This window comes from Vombatus ursinus, unplaced genomic scaffold (genome assembly GCF_900497805.2).
Source record: "Vombatus ursinus unplaced genomic scaffold, bare-nosed wombat genome assembly UNPS02015152.1, whole genome shotgun sequence".
In the NCBI taxonomy this organism is placed as follows: Eukaryota; Metazoa; Chordata; class Mammalia; order Diprotodontia; family Vombatidae; genus Vombatus; species Vombatus ursinus.
The window spans coordinates 1,704,908-1,724,793 of record NW_020954930.1 but is presented as its reverse complement, the minus strand read 5'-3'; the positions used below and the strand labels follow the sequence as shown (position 1 = coordinate 1,724,793).

At 38.1% G+C, this 19,886-nt stretch overlaps 1 protein-coding gene across 1 annotated transcript in view; it reads right to left on the bottom strand.

Annotated features, from left to right (window-relative positions):
- FGF13 (fibroblast growth factor 13) overlaps positions 1 to 19,886 on the bottom strand; it is a 110,472-nt gene that overhangs the window by 89,769 nt on the left and 817 nt on the right. The window contains exons 2-3 of the mRNA XM_027846404.1: positions 17,872 to 17,982; positions 10,957 to 11,060 (exon numbers count right to left, since the gene is read on the bottom strand). Of these exons, the coding sequence (XP_027702205.1) occupies positions 10,957 to 11,060; positions 17,872 to 17,982 (215 nt within the window). The remainder of the gene's footprint in view (positions 1 to 10,956; positions 11,061 to 17,871; positions 17,983 to 19,886) is intronic.

The following is a 19,886-nucleotide window of genomic DNA, read 5'->3' as shown; positions in this document are numbered from 1 at the left end:
GAGAGAGAGAGAGAGAGAGAGAGAGAGAGAGAGAGAGAGAGAATGAATTCTCCACTACCAGAGATATTTAAGGAGAGGCATGTCACGGATGACCTAAAAGGATGTTCAATTCCTGCTCTCCTAACTCTCTGTCTTCTGGCCCCCTTTATGATCCTGCTGACTTTCTCTAGTTCCTGCTTTGCCCTGATTCTGGCCCATTCACTGCAATTCTCCATCAGCCTAAAACTCCTAGTCAAGCCGTAACAGGCTAGGGCCATGTGGAAGTTGACCAATTTCATTTCTCTGTTAAAGCAATGGGGTATTTCCAAGTCACAGTTCCTACAGCTAGCTGGCAAAATTTCATCTCCTGTTGTTTCACCAAAGGGCTTTACATGGCCCTCTATAATCTTTTAGAGGAACTGGGTTATAGGAAATCTGAAAACGTATCAAAAACTTATCATGTTAACATGTTTACAAAATTGTACTGACTATGCTATTCTTACTGTCATGAGTCTGACTTTTCTCAATATTATCCTTCTGAAACAAAAATTTATTTTTATCTGGGAGCCTCACTACTTCAATTCCTAACAATCTATAGTGAGGCCATGAAGATGAGGTTTTCAGAAAACATCAAAGCTATCTACTCATATGAAAAAATGCTCTAAATCACTATTGATTAGAGAAATGCAAATTACAACAACTCTGAGGTACCATGACATACCTATAAGATTGGCTAATATGACAGAAAAGGAAAATGGCAAATACTGGAGGGGATGTAAGGAAACTGGGACACTTACGCAGGGTTGGTGGAGTTGTAAACTTGTCCAACCATTTTGGAGGGCAATTTGGAATCAGGCCCAAAGGGCTATGAAATTATGCCTGCCTTTTTGACCCAGCAATATCACTACTAGGTCTATACCCCAAAGACGTCAAAAAAGGACCTATACATACAAAAATATTTATAGCAGCTCTTTTTGTGGTGGCAAAGAATTGGAAATTGAGCAATACCCATCAATTGGGGAATGGCTGAATAACTTATAGTATATGACTGTGATAGAATACTACTGTGCTATAAGAAATGATGAGCAACATTCTTTTAGAAAAACCTAGGAAGAGTTATATGAACTAATGCAAAGTCAAGTGAGCAGAACCAGGAGAACACTGTACACAGTTAACAGCAATATTGTATTATGATCAAGTATGAATGATTTAGCTTGTTTCAGTAATACAATGATCCATGAAAATTCTGAAGGACTTATAATGAAAAATGCTATCCACCTCCAGAGAAAGAACTGATACAGTCTGAATGCAGAGTGAAGCAGACTTCTTTAACTTTGTTTTGTCTGTATTTTCTTTCCACAACATGGCTAACAGGGAAATTATGCTTTGCATGACTGCACATGTATAATCTATATAAAATCACTCGTCTTCTCAAAAAGAGGGGAAGGGAAAGAGAGAACTTGGAATTCAAAATTGTAAAAAGAAAAAATGTTAAAAACTGTTTTACATGTAATTGGAAAAAAATTAAATTAAATTAAAAGATTTTAACAGGCAAGACGGACTCTAGCCATATCTTAGCCAAAATTATGCATCTCAGAAGCCAGAAACAAAAAGCAATAGTTTCAATAAGATGCATTCGAATAATACATGACTAAAGAGTCTCCTTTGTTCTTTTCCATAAGGCCATTAGCCAATACCAGATAAGCTGCAATAGCATCCTCCAGAGATATTCAAAGTTGATGAGGATCTATATTTAACATTTTATGCTCTTTTAGGAATTTCTAATTAGCTAATACTACAGTTGTAACACAGCACTGCAAATAAGATTGGCTTCATTTTTTCTTTAAATTATGAAAACCTCCATAATCTGGTTTTACTTGAACCAATTCCCCCTGTTGCTCCTGCCAGTGAATCTATTTTTTTCTAGCTCCAAAAGACTGACTTTCCTTTGCAATTTCAATTAAGCTCTTGAGTCAAAGCCATAAGACACTCTTAAATACATGCCCTATGACCTGTCATTTGAATCCTTTTTCAACTTGGCCTCTGAAGTCGAGTACAAAGCCAATCTTAATGTATGCAGATATAATAATTAGTATTTCCTTGATTTCTAAGAAATTACCATAGCCAGTCAGTCTTTCAACAGAGGACCTGGACTATCCCCCCCAGATAATCATTCATCTTGGTGAACTTTCCAACTAGGACCATCAGGAAAAAGCATTTTCATTTGGATGGATGGATATAACCAAAGGCAATGAATGCCAAACTTGACTTCCTTGTCATAATGAATGAAACTTCCATTACCTTCAAGGAATGTACTAAATATGCAATAAAATTTATAACTAGAGAAGTGTTCATGAGGAAAGTTTGCAGTGAACTTAGCCTTTTCTCTTGTGTATATTTTACATTACAGTAATATCTTCAATATATTTTTTTTAAATTCTTATTTTAGCTTATCCCTTCCATTCCTGAATAACGTCAGCTCACTCTAGGCTTCATAATTCCTTACACTGTACTCATATTACCATGCTATCACGTTTGATTTATTGATTATTACTTGCTCTTGACAGTATAGGGTTAAAAAAAAATCTAAATTTGTCAGAGAGTACCCTGTGTGTCCACATTGGTCTTTTTAGACAACTCCCCTTTCCTCTCATTGGAGTTGCTTCTTTTTGTGTTTTCAAAATTTCATTCTACAAAAATTCTAATCATTTCTATGTTAATAGTAATAGGTCTATATCACCTCCCAAAAGCCAAAAATCCTTTGAACATATTAAATCTATTTCTCTTAGGTTAATGTAGTCCCTGTCTGTGTAGCTTGATTTCCTGGTTTTCTTTCTGTCTGCCATGCCCCTCCAAACAATTCCACTTTCTGTAAATTGTATTTTTAAAATGGCATCCGCTGGGCTACTCTCAAGACTGTAAGTTGCACAGCAGGTACCAAACTGCACTGGTAGAAGAAGTTCCTCAATAGAAGTTTCCTCCACTACTGAAATTACCATTCTAGTTTTTTTTAAATCCTTCAGAAATGAATTTTAAAAATCATTATAAGGGAATATAACATTTTGCATTACTTCAAGTAAATTTTCAAACAATATTATCATCTTAAATAAGGCCTTATTTCTAGGGGGTCTTTTAAAAAGTAGTCCTGAGGCTATAAAATGACCGTGAGGCTTTGGACTTACACAGGCTAAGAGTAAATTATAGTAATGTGCTTACTTTATCATTTGATCAATAAGATACTGGATTCTGAAGGAAACTGGAGTTCACCTTAGGACATGAAGAATTTTTTAACTGCAAAGAAAACCAAGGTGAGAGGTTGAACTTGCAAAATTAGATGGCTTAGTTGATCATCTGAAATGAAATTTTCTTTCTTTTTTAACTATTTATCTCTTTTCTTGTTCACATTCTTAATATTTTATTTTTTCCAGTTACATGTAAAAACAATTTTAACATTCTTTTTTAAAATTTCGAGTTTCAAGTTCTCTCTCCATCTCCCTCCCCTACTCCCTCCTTGAGAGGGTAAGCAATTTGATATAGATTACACATCTACAGTCATGCAAAAATATGAAATGAACTTTTCTTTTTTTTAGCTTTTATTTAGTATTTTATTTTCCCCAGTTACATGTAAAAACAATTTTTTAACATTCATTTTTCAAACTTTAAGTTCCAAATTCTCTTCCTTCATCCCTCTCACCACATTGAGAAGGCAAGCAATTCGATATAGTACATGTGTAGTCATGCAAAACATATCCATAACAGTCATGGTGTGAAAGAAAATAGACAAAAAAACTTCAAGAAAAAGAAAGTTTTAAAAAAGTATGCTTCAATCTGTATTCAGACACCATCAGTTCTTTCTCTGGGGATAGATAGCATTTTTCATCATAAGTCCTTCAGAGTTGTCTTAGATCATTGCATTGCTGAGAATACCTCAGCAATGAGGATAAGGATGCATGAGGAACTCTGACTTGTCTTATTTTAGGACAGGATATGACCCAAGTTGACACAATGGATGAGTGGCTATCATATTGAATACTGACACTGTATATTATTTTTTACAACTGGAAGGTGACTAGGCACCATCTAGTCTACTTCTCTCATTTTACAGAGTAGAAATTAGGGCTCACAAAGGTTCATGCTACTTTTTCTCCTATTTATAAAACAGAATTTAAGTGTGAAATCTCACCACTGAAAACCAAACTTAAAATGCTCTATAAAGAAATCCAAAAACTAAATAAATCAGGTAACTAATAAATTCCAATCGACAGGATAACTTATGCAAACTATCAACATTTTACACAAACTCCATCTGTTGTCAAATTCAAATATATATTAAACATTATTTTAATGAAAACAATTTTTCAACACACCTGGAAAATGTGGCCTCATCTTTTCTTCACTAACAACTGATTAATAGCCAGGATAATCAAACAACCAGAGGATGAGAATCTGCTTTCTCTGCTACTGACACTATGCTTTACATGTGAATTACATGCGAGTTACTCTCCCTCAGTTTACCTCTATACAGGTGATATGCCTTATCTAAACTTTTCATGGTCTATTTGATGAATTTATTGATATTGATTTACCTGGGTTCATTTTGATTCTAGCTCTGCCACTGATTTGCAATATGCCCTTAGGCAATGCCAAATTAATTTTCCTAATCTCCAGTTGTCACACCTGTTAAATGGACATAATACTACTTGTATTACTAACCTCAGATTTGTATTTTACAGGCTCATAATCTTTCCACTACAGCAAATTTCCTCCATTCAGGAAATACAAGGCTAAATATAATTAGGATGGTAAAGTCCAAAGGTAAACAGAAAGACTTTGGGTTTTACCTGTAGTTTAATACTGTCTCTTCCTTTGGATCATAAAATTAAAAACTAGCTATTCCCCAAATGGAAATTATCTTGGTTTTTTTTCCTAAAAGTGAATATTTATTACGCAACTGAATCAGCCAGTTATTAAGCACCTACTGTGTGCCAGGCACTGTGCTAAACAAAGAAAGGCAAAAGACAGCTTGCCTTCAAAGAGCTCACAGTCTAACAGAGGAGACAACATACACAACTCTATACAGGTTAAATTGGAGATAATCAACAGAGAAAAGGTTCTAACATTAAGATAATTACCATAAGCATGTTTATTTTCACAGGTACGTAAATTTGAGTTATTACCTTTATTATTTTAGAGTTATTGTGAGGATCAAACAAGGTAATATACATTGACTGATTGCTAAGCTGTAAAATGCTATAGAAACATTCTAAGACACTCTGATGGGCTTGTGTACAATCTGTGAACCAGTCAAGATATACTGATAATGAAATGTCAAAGGTCAACCAACAGTCATTTATTAAGCACCTACTATGAACCAGGCACTGCACTAAGTGCTAGGGTTACAAAGAAAGACAAAAGAAAGCCTGTCCTCGAGGAGCTCACAATCTAATGAGGGAGACAAGATGCAAACAACTACAAACAAATAAGCCCGATACAGGAAAAATTAGAGATAAACAACAGTGGGAAGGCCCTTGCATTAAGGTAAATACTGTAAATATGTTTATTTTCAGAGCTATGTAAAATCAAGCTATTATTATTTTTATTATTTCACAGAGGATCAAACAAAGTAATGTACACAGACTAACTGCTAAGCTGTAAAACGCTAAACATTCCAAGAAGCTCTCCTAGGCTTGTATACAACCTATGAACTGTACAAGATATACTGATGATAAAATGCCAAAGGTAAGATGAAAGATTCTGAATCACACTGAGCCCTTTTAATGTGCTAGAAAGTCTTCAGTAATAATTATGGATGAAAGCAAATACATTAAGGAATGACAACTAATTATGAGTCCTTGAGCGCTAGAAGGTTTCTCACTATCACCTGAACCTATACCAAGTCTGTCCCCCATAGCAACGAGAAAGTTAGGGGAGATGCAAGAATCCTGAGACCAAAGCCAAAAGAAAAAAACCCCACAACTAATACAGCTGTTTTTGCTGCTTTTAATGGGCTAAAGGGGGCAATCAAGAGGCACACGTAAAACTTAAGATAAATAAGGCTATTTTTCAATTTCAGAGCCCCTATAAAGGGCTAACCATTATTAAGAGAATTTTTATCACTGGTATTGAAGTGACTTTGGTTATAAGTAGGAACACAAGTTGGTTGTGGATAGTACAACTGGCAATAGAAAACTTTTGTAGACCATTCCTGAAATAAATCATCCATATCAAATATCAGTTACTGGACTTGGTTCTGAGACCATCAGCTAGTGGACAACCATCCTTCTCCTACTGAGATACCATTACCAAGCAGCACCATTATTAATAAATTTCTATTGATAGCTCAATTTAGCACACATGTAATAAAATGTTAGTTCGCTCCATGTCCTGAAGAACTGTTAGTAGGAAAAGCCAACATTTTCATCTACCTGGGATTACACTGGTTATCTGTCCTCTTTAGTACTTAGAAACACTAGTTGTTACTATGGGAAGCAGTTAACAAGAACAATTGACTTGGAGTTGAAATAAGTGAGTTTCAGGCCCTGTTCTGCCACTTAGGATAATGAATAGTCCCTTTACCTCTCAAAACTTGTTTTCCTAACTGGTAAAATTGGGCTGATACTCAAACAGGATAATGACAATGAAACCCTTCTGAAAAATGTCAAGTGCTATAGCTAGGAATATTATCATCTCATAGGGCTGATGTGAGAATCAAATGAGGTAATATCAACTGTAAAGCACTAAGGAAGTCTGAGTATAATCACAGTTGTTTACATCTGGCTCTTTAGAACGTTCTGGAAATTTTTCACCCTAACCCTAACTACCTATTATAACCATCTGCCCCCTGGCACTTAGCAAATAGAAATATACAAATGGTATATACCCCCTCAAAGATAGCTTTGACTACTTAGATAAAGAATGATTCATCATCTTCCAATTCTCCAAAATGGACATCCTCCTCCACCTCAGCTCATGAAGGTCATAATTCCATAGAGGAGATGGATCAGTGCCCAAACACTTGTGCCATCATTCTTTCATATCACAGTCCACTTTCTGCTGTTAGGAAAACTCCATTCCAACTGTACATTGAAGAATACTCCCTACTTAGAAAGGCAGGTTATTTCATTGCTGTATTCATCAGAGGTTGATTGCATCTCACAATCTTTTAATTGAAAGACAGGCACCAGCAGAGGACTAAAACTGTCTTCCAGTGAAAATCATCCAGTCTTTTGGAGAAGATCAACTCAGATGTTATAGGTTGACAGACTGATCACGTACTGTCAGATCTAATAGGTTCTGCTTATAATCGAAGAAACCTAGTCTGATGAGCTTTTGATTTCAGCAAACTAACCACTAACCTAGAAGGTTTTAAGATGGGGCGGATGGTGGGGGTGTGTGAGGGTAAAGGCAATTCCTTTCTATCAATTAAAATGTACTAAACTAACCTTTCATTGGGCCCTAAGAAGATGCATAAATAACCCTTAACGGTAGCCCAAAATATAAAGTGCAAATCTATCAACTTTCAACAAAATCAATATTGACAGTATCTTCACCAGTTTATGCTTAAAACAAGGGCACAAGTGCTTTGGTAATCTAAGCTTTGGTTAACAGACCAATTTGGGGGATTTTTTTAGTTAGAAGATGCCTGGCTCATTTTAGTAGTTATAAAAAGCTCATGAATTCATTTAACAAAATAAAACGACCCTGTGTGCTAATGCTATTATTATCATCCCCATTTTACAAATAAGAAAATTGGCAATTAGAGAGTTAGTGACTTCTTAGTAAGTGTCGGAGGCAGAATTCAAACCCAGGATTCTCAACACTAAGTCTAATGCACTTTCACTATATCGTTTTTGTTCTCCAAACCAAAAGAATTGGAATAATGTCTAAGAGGAATTAAAGAATAAAGTGTGTAACTAAAACCACACAGGATATTTAACGAAGAAGGGAGTAACTCCAATTGAATTTACTTTAGCACTAATCTTTTTAATAATAACTTGTGCATTATAAATTATTGCTAATCACTAGATCAAAAGAGCCCACAGAGGGATTTTTCATCTCTAGCCTCAACTCAAACCAAAGAGTTACTGCGTTTCAATTTAGCCACAGGACTAGAAGGAAATTTACTTTGAATATATTTTATATTTAATTATCTGTGTACATATGATACATGTAGAACGTAATCACCTTGAGAGCAGAGGCTGTTTCATTTTTGCCACTGCCTAGCATAGTGTCTATCACATAGGTGTTTAATAAATGCTTACTAAGTGACTAAGTGACCTAACCCATTCTCCCCTCCCCTTACCTTTGAGGAATGAACATACATGACTGCTTTTCCACCTTATTCTCAAAAACCTACAGAAAGGTTATCTAACCTCCCACGTGAAAATGTTTCTCCCCAAATCTTTGTTCTGGGAAACCTCCCTGATAACTAGCCTCCACTCCTCCTGAAGCTAGTGCTCATTAAGGAAACTACCTTCGTGGAAAGAGAATTGTTGCCCAACCTTTCCCCCATCTGAAGGCTTGTGCCTCCGCCCTCTCTCTTCCACATTAGCACAAAGGAACTGGTTCAAACCCATGGTCTATCTAGACCAGTGTTCTTGGGTGTGATGGGGCAACAGAGGATGGAGGGCTTGGCTGTCCTCCAAATCATCTCACAGATTGAGCACCTGCCCCAAATATTTCTAGCTTCACTTTCTAACCCATTCTAGAACTCAGAACCCTAAACTGAAACTTTCTGGAATTTACCTCTATGTTCTATGTGAATCACTAGAGTTGCCCAAGAAATGTTCTTAAATGAGACGGGGGAGAGGGAGGAAAGAAGGGGGAATAAGCATTTATTAAGAGCCTACCATGTGTCTGACACTGTGCTAAAGACTGAATAGTCTCCAGTTTTCTTGTGTGATATTTCTCTCCATTTTTCCCCCCTCAATGGTTTGCCCAAATTTCAACGACAGCCTCCTTCTTCCAAACTGAGGAAATGTTAGGTAGATATCTTTGATTACCTTCTCCTCCCACCCACCCCAACAAGCTACTGGACTTTGTTGTGCTGGGGCTCCTTTTCAACATTAGCCCCTCATCTCCCCTTCCCCAAAGTATGCTTCTATATTTGCTTAGGTTTCTTTCTCAGAACCAAGTCCACAGCATTTCATTTGCACAGGGATCCTGAATATGCTTCAGGAAGAAGTTACTGCATTATCAAAAGAAAACGTACCTATTTTCACGTCCGGTTAGGCATCCTGTCCATCAAAGTGAGGAGAGCTAAAACCTGTTATTATAAGGCTAATTGGCCTTAAGGAAACACACAAATACCACAGAATAGACCATTTTTTCCCTCTAATCTTGAGGACTGCCCAAACCTTTCATGACAAAGGGACATATTTCGGAAGTTTACTACAGATCCTTACCTTTGCTTAGCAAAACATATTCATAGGGATCATGGGGTCATACCAATGGCTATTTTCTGCTAAGGTTCAGAGGAAAAATACAGAAGCATGGCTTCTGGAATTTTTTTTTTCCTTTTCTACAAATTGGGACATTTTCATGAATTCTGGGTTCCTACAGCTTCCCTTATCTCAGTGAACTCAAATGAAGTAAAAAATATAGGACACTGAAGTCACCACATATTTCTGATTGGCAAATAAGAAATCTGTCATAGGTCATATCAGAGAAAAAACATTTAAGCAAAAATGTCTGAGGTATATTGAAGGACTTAATTCCTATGTAATTTCAGACACATCTAACATCATAGAGAAATCCTTCCCCTCAGAGGCTAGCTTGTCAATAATAATAACAAAAATAACAACAACAACAATACTAATAGCTAGCATTGCATAGTGATTACTATGTGTCAGCACTGTGCTATTAGTTTTCCATACATAATCTGTAGCCCTATGTTGTACACACCCTGATTTATGATCAAAACGGTGACATTTAGCCTAGGGCTTATTTGTTTTTTTTGGTTGGTTGTTTTTTTGTTTTTTGCTGCCAAGTGTAATGCCTGCAATTCCTTGTCAAAACGAACAAAAACAACCTCATCTGGGCCCAGGGTTATAATGTCAGAGTAAATTTTTGTTCCAGGCATTTGTAAATTTGAAAAGAATCCCCTATTCCCCACCACTATGTACACTGAGAAGGCCGCATAACTGGTCTCTATGGAGTGGTTGAGCAGTTTGATGGGAAGACAGAGTATCCAACACTAACTAAGAAGATGTCCACGGCATTCAACTTGAACCACAGAGAGCAAATAAAACATCAGAATAATGTGCCCTGGAGGCAGAGGGGGAGGGGAACCCCATTGTCTTCTAAAGTAATAAAAAGAATCTGGCAGAAGCTGAGAGACCAGGGAAACTGTGACTCTCCCAAGTGTTTGGTATTTACATTAAGGACCAAAGCCATGCTCAATGCAAGGATTCTATCTCAGCAATTTAGGAAAAACAGTGTTAGCTTTAAATGATTAAGGTTGATGTGTAGATGATTTTTCCCATGAAGCTCATTTATCTATACAAAGGTTCAATTTCTATCAAGGCCAATTTTCCCTGCAGTGCCAACGAGCACTTTTAATGTTGTATCAGACATGAATTTTTAGAGCTCAGCTAGTCCAATGCTTTGCCTAATGCAGCATCCCTCTAAGAGGTCAGCCAGCTGCTGGTGACAGTGGAAAACATCAGAGCAAAAGCAGTCAAGGGACTTTCTCTTAATTTTATTTGACGAAACATAGAATAATTGCAAGAGCACTGGATTTGGAGCCAGAGGACCTGGGTTTGAATTCTGCCTCAACCATCTGTTACCTGTGGCATCTGAGGCAAATGAATTTATCCTCTCTGAGACTTGGTTTTTTTAACTGCAAAATAAAGGAGTTCAGTTCAACTAAACTTTTTCTAACCTAACCTTTTCTCAAAGGTCCCCTCCACCTCTGATCCTCTCATCATTACCATAGATATTAACACAGTACATATGCACACACACTATACAACTTACCGATGGGTACAGGTATCCCTCGCTGTTCATTGCCAGGTATAATTTTGTTTGAACTCCTTGGATGGCCACCACTCGCAACCCCACAGGAATGAGGTTAAACAGTGCTGAGATGGGGAAAAAACAAAATATCACAACCATGATTTCCATACAAAGGAGAAAAACAGTTCACCTTCATTATACATGGATTGTGTAAATCTACAAAAGTAGATGCTTTCTTAGGAAGGATGCAACTGTTGAGGACACAATTTCTTTTTTCTTTCAATTAGTATTTATTTTCTCTCTTCCCAACAAAGGAACAAAAACACCTTCCAGTTTTCTACAAGCCCGAAGACCCTAGCTAGGGGAAGGAGAAAATTGCTTAAAAAACTGGAAAGCCTTCTGGCAGATATTATAACACTTAATTTCCATTTGTATTAAAAAAAATTCCAGGCAGTATCTACATGTGGCTGAACCTTTTAGTAATCGCTAAAGAACATAGCCAAAAAAGCTCTGATTTTTGACACCTCCAAGGTGAGAACAGAGTGTCTTCCTAGTGTCTGTGGAGAGGTTATTTCCCAGGCTATAAAATTTCCCTTTCATGGACTGCTATGGCTACTGGCTTATTTAGTTTTGATTTGGACCCACTAGATATCATTTCACTAGAACACAATTATATCCCAAACCTGCAACTGGTTTGGGGGAGTAGTCAAAGGCTTAGAATAACGAAATAAATTGCAGTTTCCAATGTAGGTGTCAGTACTATGGAATTAGGCTGCCTTAATTTCTCAAGCAAGATGATCAGACATAATGAGAATGTCAAAAGGACTTTCAGGCATAGCTAGCTCATTGACCACCTCCTCCAAATTCAATTTCTAAAATCCAACTCATTCTGTAATAGATATCTAACACCTTCAGAATTCCATGGAAAAATAAAGCTCTATTTCAAAAATAAATTTTGAAGTTTGAAAATAAAATTAGACAAGTTGTTTCCCAGGTTAGAGGTGGTTGTTTTCATCTGTTAGGGAGTTACTGAGTGCATGGCCATCCACTCTGATGCCCCACACTGCAGATACTCCGCTTACCATTTACTAACATATCTCAGAATCAAATGAGGCTCTATGTCTCTCTTCCTCTCCTTTTCCTACATCTTTCTATCCTTCTTTTCTCAACTTCAGTCTGCTTTTCCTTCTTCCATGTTGTAATTTTCCTTTATTTTCTCATAATTTCAATAAATAACTCCTGACACATTAAAATATATATTTATATATGTATATACATATATAACTATTAGTTTGACATTCCATTTTAAAAGCAGGCAAATTGAATGCCTTACATCGTGTGAGTGTGTGTGCGCACGCGCAAGCTAACACAGAATCCTGAACAGATAAAAATCCCCCTTAAGATACACGCACCCAAGTTTTTGATCAAATTTCTTCCAGAGGTTTGGCATCACTCAGAGGCAGCCAGGGAAGATATTTGTTTGAAGGTTTCCTGTTTTCGAAAAGAAACTTGCAAATCTTGAGTTGGGGTGGGGGGGGGGAGGAGGGTTCAATTGATAAGTAGGGGGAAATAAACATGCCTATAGGTTTAACTCAAGATGTTTTCCCTTTGTAATAGTAAAGAGCCAAATAAAACTAGGAGCCACTGGAGGCTTGGAAGAGATGCAACAGGGATCCAACAGACAGACCACAGTGCTTATTTGAGGATTCCATACAAATACATAGTTCTGTACTGTTTTAAACATACATAGCACAATCTAAACATCTGTCTGGGTCCACTGCAGGAATGCAAGAATACCATCAGATTAGTGCTGTCAGTCTGGTAAAATGCTGAGAATTACAGCATTTAGCAACCTTTGGAATAGTCTAATGCAGAGGTGGGGAACCTGAGGCCTCGAGGCCACATGTGGCCCTCTAGGTGCTCAAGTGCAGCCCTTTGACTGAATAGAGGGCCACATGTGGCCTCGAGGCCTCAGGTTCCCCATCCCTGGAACCCTTTTATTTTTAAATTGTCTATTTCCAGCCATTTAAATGCCCATTTGCCCTGAAATATTCCCAGGGTAGTCTTCCTTAAAGGAACAAAATCTTTAGATGGGCAAGGGTTGTTTACCCTGAGCCTTATCATCGGGCAGCAGCAAAGGTCACAGACATATTACATTTATTTCTATTGGAAATACTGGGCTCCGGCTAGGTTTATTTTATTTTTACTTGCAGGGTAGGAGCAAGCGGGCAGGCAGCTGGTGAGAAAGAGGCCCACATTGTGTTTCACCGCTAGTAGGTTTCACTGTGTGAAACCTACACCCAGACTCTGCTCACAATCGCACACCACTCACTGAAGGAAACCGGTGGGCGTCCTCCCCCTACCAGCTGTCTACTCACTCCCACACTGTGAATAAAAATATAACAGTACATTTTTTTAAACATAGTGCTTGCAAGAGAATCTTTTGGAGGCAGTCCGTGCACCTTCCTTTCAAGAGATTACAGACTAGCATTATCGATTTCCTCTCACCGTGTCAAAGATGGTCAGCCAGTGCTTCTGAGCAGAGATGGTTACTGAGAGTCTAGAGAAGGAAGTGCAGGGTCACCCCAAGGGGGGAGAATCTGGCTTCTCCTGTCTCTGTACACATACTGCCCCAATATCCCTAGCCCTGATAACTGTAGTACAACGACAGGAGAAATTAGCAAAGACATAGGGATTTCCTTTAGTAAACCTCTGCTGGATTTTTCACTTAAATTAAGGGTGTTGCTGATGAGGAGCTAGGACATATTGTACAATTCAAAATATAAGTGTTCACACCGCATGTCACTGATGGCACCCCATTCACTACTCATATTAAAAGCGGTGCCCTTCTGTTATGTGTGACACAGCTCGTAAGCCAGTAGCTCATGCTATATTTGACAATGCAACGCACATCCCTGAGGCTTGGTCTGTATCAGATATGTGCATATGTTATATAATGGGATGCTGGTCCTTTGCACAGTTGTTGATTGATGATCACTAATGCCAAGGGAAAATGGCATAGAATTTTATCACTAGAAAGACAATTATATTATTTAAAGGGGCCATGGTTACAAAATACTGAGGATCTAAACAATTTTCCCCAACCCACTCACACTAGGACCTTACTGTAAGGTCTAGAGTACTAGGCTAAGAATGTACTAAAATATGTCTAAATCCAATTTACATATTGCTGTAGGTGACAAAGACACACCAACAAAGGCTCAGAGTCTCTTCAGTTTTGCTGGACAGTCATAACCTTCATATTCCCCATATCACTGTTTGTAAGCACAAAAATGGACCTCTTTGATTTTCACCTCCTAGTCTCTCCTACTGATTCAGGTTTTAATGAGAGGCGAAACTGGAGAGAAGAATCCAAAGAAGATGACAATCCACAAAACAGGACAAACTGAACCCTAAATGAAAGAGATGACTGTGTATTGCAATCTACAATTTTTCTTTTTTTTTCTTTTTTCCCCATTAACACAAATTTCCATGAAAACCCAACAAAAATGAGTCAACAACAACAAAAGGAGAAAGGAAGAGCTTATTAAAATTCTCCCTGTGTCACTGTTTTCTTCTAGGGATAGACACTAATTGGGCTTAGTTGGTTAAAAGCCTTTTTAAAATAAGGAGGCTAGTCTGGATTGAAATACAAAATTGAGCATCTCGGGTGGGAGGCAGAAAATCAACATCTTCCTCCATGCTCTTTTTGCAAGAGAGGAGCCTTTCTTCATGAGAATATGACATGAATTCAAGCATACTATCAACAAAAGCTAGGACCTTTTATTTATAATCCTAAGACAAATCCACTAAATCTCTTAACTCTCTTTGCTGGCTTGAGTCGTAGATTGGAATGGAAAGTTACTCTATGATACACTTATTCTCTCTGATTTCTCTTTATAAAAGGGAAGCAAATTTCTCTCATTTTGGAGATAGTGGTTTAGTTTCATGTGAGCCACAGAAACAGCCTTTTCTCTGTACAAATATAGCTTATCATCCCACAGAACTCAATGTATTCTAGTGCGTGTCAGTTTGGCTAAATTGGTCAATTTCTTGAAGGCAGAAATAATAAAAGTCTCTTCGTACAGGTGGAAAATGATGACAGGTTCGACAAATGTGGTGTCCTTGTAACTTGAAAACAGATGTATTTGTGAACTTTCAAAGGGACAGTGCAAAATATTCTTCTGAGAAAAATAGCCGTTGGTGCTCTGGAAGCTGTTACACTAAAGCAGCTTCCATGAACTGTCTATCGTCTCTTTTCAGGGGAAAATACATAATTTGTAAAGGCTGATGTTCTCATGATGAGAATTTTATTGGACTGACATTTACCACTGTAATGAATCTATGTAACGGAAGCTTAAATGTATGATACTCACACATATCTTAGAAATAAATAAATAGACTCGGGCAAGTGCAAGGAACGCTAATTTGCTTAATCATGCCCTTGCCTGGCATGTCACAAAGACCAATAACATGAAACCAATCAAAATTAAGTATCTCAGCAAGATAGTGAAGAGAGAAAACTAAAGAAAGTTGCATAAGTGCTTATTAATTACAGACTATATTAATAAAACAGTAATAGATATGTGTCTGCTTGAGGCATTTAAAAAAAACTAATGATGAGAATGTTATAAATATTTCAAGCAATAATTCTGTACTTCCGTATTGCTCTTTCCCTTTCTGAGGAAAAAGAACATGACTGATTATAAAACATTTTTCTTTTTTATCATTTAATTATGCTTTTTCTTAAGGATCACTTAGGGCACAAAATAGCCTTTAAATATTAAATGGAGACCCTGTGAGATTAGACTCCTAGCCTTTGGTCACTCTGGCAATCAATGCTACGATCAACACACTTTATTCCTTATTCTGGTGTTGCTCCTCTGAGATGTTCAAGGTGCCGCATCATGGAGTGCCAATAGCTACTACCTGGTTGCACCACTGCCGATAGCTTCAATACGCCTAAAAAAAAGAATGAGCTGGGGATTTAGGCTCTTTTATAATACAATTGTCAAAAAACGCTCCATGGAAACCCCTTCCAATAGTGTGGTCAAAGGCTTTATTAAAATTAAAGACAACAGAGAAAGAAAGAGAGAAAGAGAGGAAGAAAGAAAAAAAATAGAGAAAAGAAGAGAAAAGAAAAGAAAAGAAGGTATATGTATTGGGAAATGAAGAGCACAAATGGTACCATATAAACTTGATGTATTTGGTTAAATCAAGGCAGGAATGGAGCTTGAACCATCAGCATAAACATAACTACTATATCTAGAAAAAAAATTCATAAAATGTGCTATGGATGAATTAGGTTTATCAGTTTTTACACGGCATAAAAGAGGAGTCCATTTTTTTTATTTTCTTTTTTATAAAACATACATGTGAACACTGGATTCAGAATAACTGTCTTCTATGTGGGAACTGGAGAAGGTGCTAAAGATGAAATTGGGTGAGACGTTGAGGTTGGGTGCGATCAGCTAATATCTAAAACACAAATGAACCTCCCTTTCTGCTGCGGAAGGTCCTGACTTTCTTCTGCAATCTGTTATAGCACTCCAAAGGACAGAGGTTCTCCTATCATCTAGAGCACTGTCCAAATTGTGATATGTAGATATAGTCTACAGTATTATTTGACTCATTTGAGTGTGATGCTCTACTCTTCATCATCCTTGAAAACTAAAACTCAGCTTTACACATCACTGACAACTGGGTAGTGATGCAAATGGCAGGAAGGTGTAAATTAAGGGATGTTCACTAGGATATTGCTGGTCATATATACTTTAGTATTAACAACAATAATGCAGCTCGCTGCAAAGCAATAATTCAAGTGGTTATTAAGGATTTTTCTCATCCTCGGCACCAGAAGAGGCTTCTGAGGCTAGGTGATGGCAGCTCTCTCTGCAGTATGCTCCTGGGCATCTGCTCAGGAGACATCACCAAAGGACTTATTAACACCATATACTGGGACCGTTCTCTATGGGCGTGATGTCAGGGGGCAATGCTACTCTAAAGATGGGGCTGAATACTCATTAGCAGAGAAAATATGAAACCATATCTGCTCTTCTGGGCTATGTTCCTAACCAACCTTGATGTTTACTAAGCATTTCTGAGGCAGCACAAATTAAGGAAAATACACCGCACATTCTGAGACCACCTTATATTAATGTTGTAGCTAATTTAATGAGTCTGAGTGCAAATAATGGCATGATATAAATTATAACCATTTAAATAAGAGCTTTCAGTTCCCATGATGTTTTCACTCTCCTCCCATGTAAAGGAAAAAACATATAATTAAGGATAATGTAACTTCTCGGAACCACGATTTCAGGTGTTATACATGATAATGAACAACGTCATTTTTGAAATATTTCCCTTTGCTTCACCATTTTAATCATCTTGGTCTTGGCTTAAATCCTGGTTGAGAAAGGAGAAACTAAATTGCATTATCTGTCTAAGGTCTCTCAAGTCGTCAGATCTCAATTAGTGTATGAGTTGTCAGAAGAAAAAAATGTGAATTTTTTCCTCGGTAGGAATGATTTTTCATGACATGTAACAACTCTACTCTCTTAGGATCAGACCCCTCTTAAGAGGGGAGAAAACATTCTATTTCAGGCTCAGTGTGTGGGTGAGTAAATTTTCTGTGGGGAAAATGTAATAAAATCCAAAGGACAGCCATAAACCTATCGAGATTGCCATGGAGATGACATTTGGATTGCTTTTCAGAGAGTGTCAACGTTATTTCCTATAGGTCATTGTTTTAATTGTTTTTTTGTATGCCTTGCTTCCTTTTTAGTAATTTTTTTTAAATAGGAGTGTAGAGTGAGACTGTTGTTGGCGTCCATGTCAGGAAATTACAAAGTGAACTTATGGGAGTGGGGGGAATGAACAATATTTCACCAAATACACCAAGGTAATCTATTTATTTATTCTATAGGCACTTACTGTAGGTACTGTCTTCCTCTTTTGTCCCATCAACTGTTCCATCTGCCTGCAGCTGCAGGTGGTATCCTTGCCTGCTGTATAGCTTTGTAACTATACCCTTAAGTTGGGGCTCTGTAAATAAAGCAATCATCAGGTTAATTGCAAATATGTGAACATGGACTTGCACCATCCCTGATTTCACAGGGCAGTTCTAGAACATTCTGTGTCAACTATGACAGAATACCTTGCTGTAGAGGCGTCCTGCTGAAGATGAAAATCGACAAGTTTCAAAATCAATCTCTAACACGATTAAACATGGCTTTCGACACTGTAATGTAGGCGAGAACATCAAAGCTGCTTACAGTGTCTACAATATGAACAGTGTGTGTCACAAGGTTTAAAAAGCACCTCCCTAGCTCATTGTGGATTAAGGATGTGCTGGCAAATGGCGTATTCTACCTTTTTAACAAGGTGCAATTTCTCATAGGGGAGGAAAAGGAGGACTACAAAGATAATTTAGAGCTGCTTGCCAATCAAGGACCAAAAGACATACGCATTAAAATTTCCTGAGCAACTACTTCAATTCAAATAAACAAAAAGAGCACACACACACTGCCCTAGAGGGATCAAAGAACTTGTAATTATCCAATGGGACTTAGGTGCAACAGAGCAAGAGAAAAGGAGAGAGGGCAGAATGCAGGCAGTTAACAATTTAAAATTTAAACAGCCTTCTCAGAGATCCTTGTGTGTGTATTACTTAACAGGTCAAAAGATGCAGTGATGCAGGATTGGCTTTTTTTTTTTCTGGATACAAAATGATTTCATAAATCATTTTCGAACTTAATCTCACAAAACAGCATATCCCAATAGCCTTATCCAAGAGTAAGATGATTACGCAATAGGCTTCGCTCCAAACTCATCCTGGTTTAATCATAAAAATCACAAGAACCCAAATCTGCTTCTCAGAGTCCAGACATCTTGCACATCATATGCTCATGCTGACTTATATGACACTAACATGTTTCACTTTGGAAATGCAAAAATCCATTTCCTATGTGCCCAGACCTGCGTGTGTATGTATAAGATAGAAGCATAGAAATGACAGGAGATGGATAGGTAGCGTTTTCTGTAATAATATTTACACTTGTTAAAGGAAAAAAATGGTCCAGTGAACTTCTTTTGGTTAAGACTGGACAGAAAAGGCTTCCTGCGCCATGGCTAGACGCCTTCCCCTCAACGCCAAGAGACGTGCCAAAATCACTTCTCTCCTTCCCCCTCCCCCCCAACCCCTGAAGATTATCTCCATGCTCCTTCTACCCCTTGGTCTGGCCAGAGGCACCCCAATTTGCCAATTTCAGGTTTCCTCCTAGGCAGGACAAGGAGGTAATCAAGGTTTTCTTCGTCCCAGCCTTCAATTATTACTCAGCTTAATCAGCTAGCTCTGTGCTAAGGGACACGCAGAATGTGTGTGGGGGGGGGGGAGGGAGCAAGGATTTCAAAGCTGCACCACAGCTGTGCCTCAAGACGTTGACATGATAAAAAAGAAACGAAACACCCAAGCGAGGGAAATCCCTGCTTCCTGGGGTGTAAGATAGCAGGTGAAGGATCAGAAACACAGTTTAGAACAAGGGGAAAGAGGGATTCCTCCTGGTTTTCTTATAAAAAAAACGGTAAGGGGATTGGGGGGTGAGGGGAGAGAATGGGATACATAGCCAAAACCTAGCTTCCATCCTGAAATTTCTATGCCATCCACATAACAGCTCTGCCCTGTTAGGAATACATATGATATGCATGTATGTTGCATGAAGGAGTTTGTATGCCCTGTTTGAGGGATGCCCTGCTGACCCCTGGCTTGAGCTCTGTTGCTACCCTCTCTCCCCCTTCTTTTCTCCTCATCTCCCCCTTCCCTCTCCTGTCTTCCCCCTCCCTTCTCTTCCCCTCCTCCCCCTCCCCCTCCCTCCCTCTCCTCCTCCCCCGCCCTCCTCTCCTCTTCTCCCTCCCCTCCTCCCCTCTTCTCCCCTCTCCCCCCCCCCCCC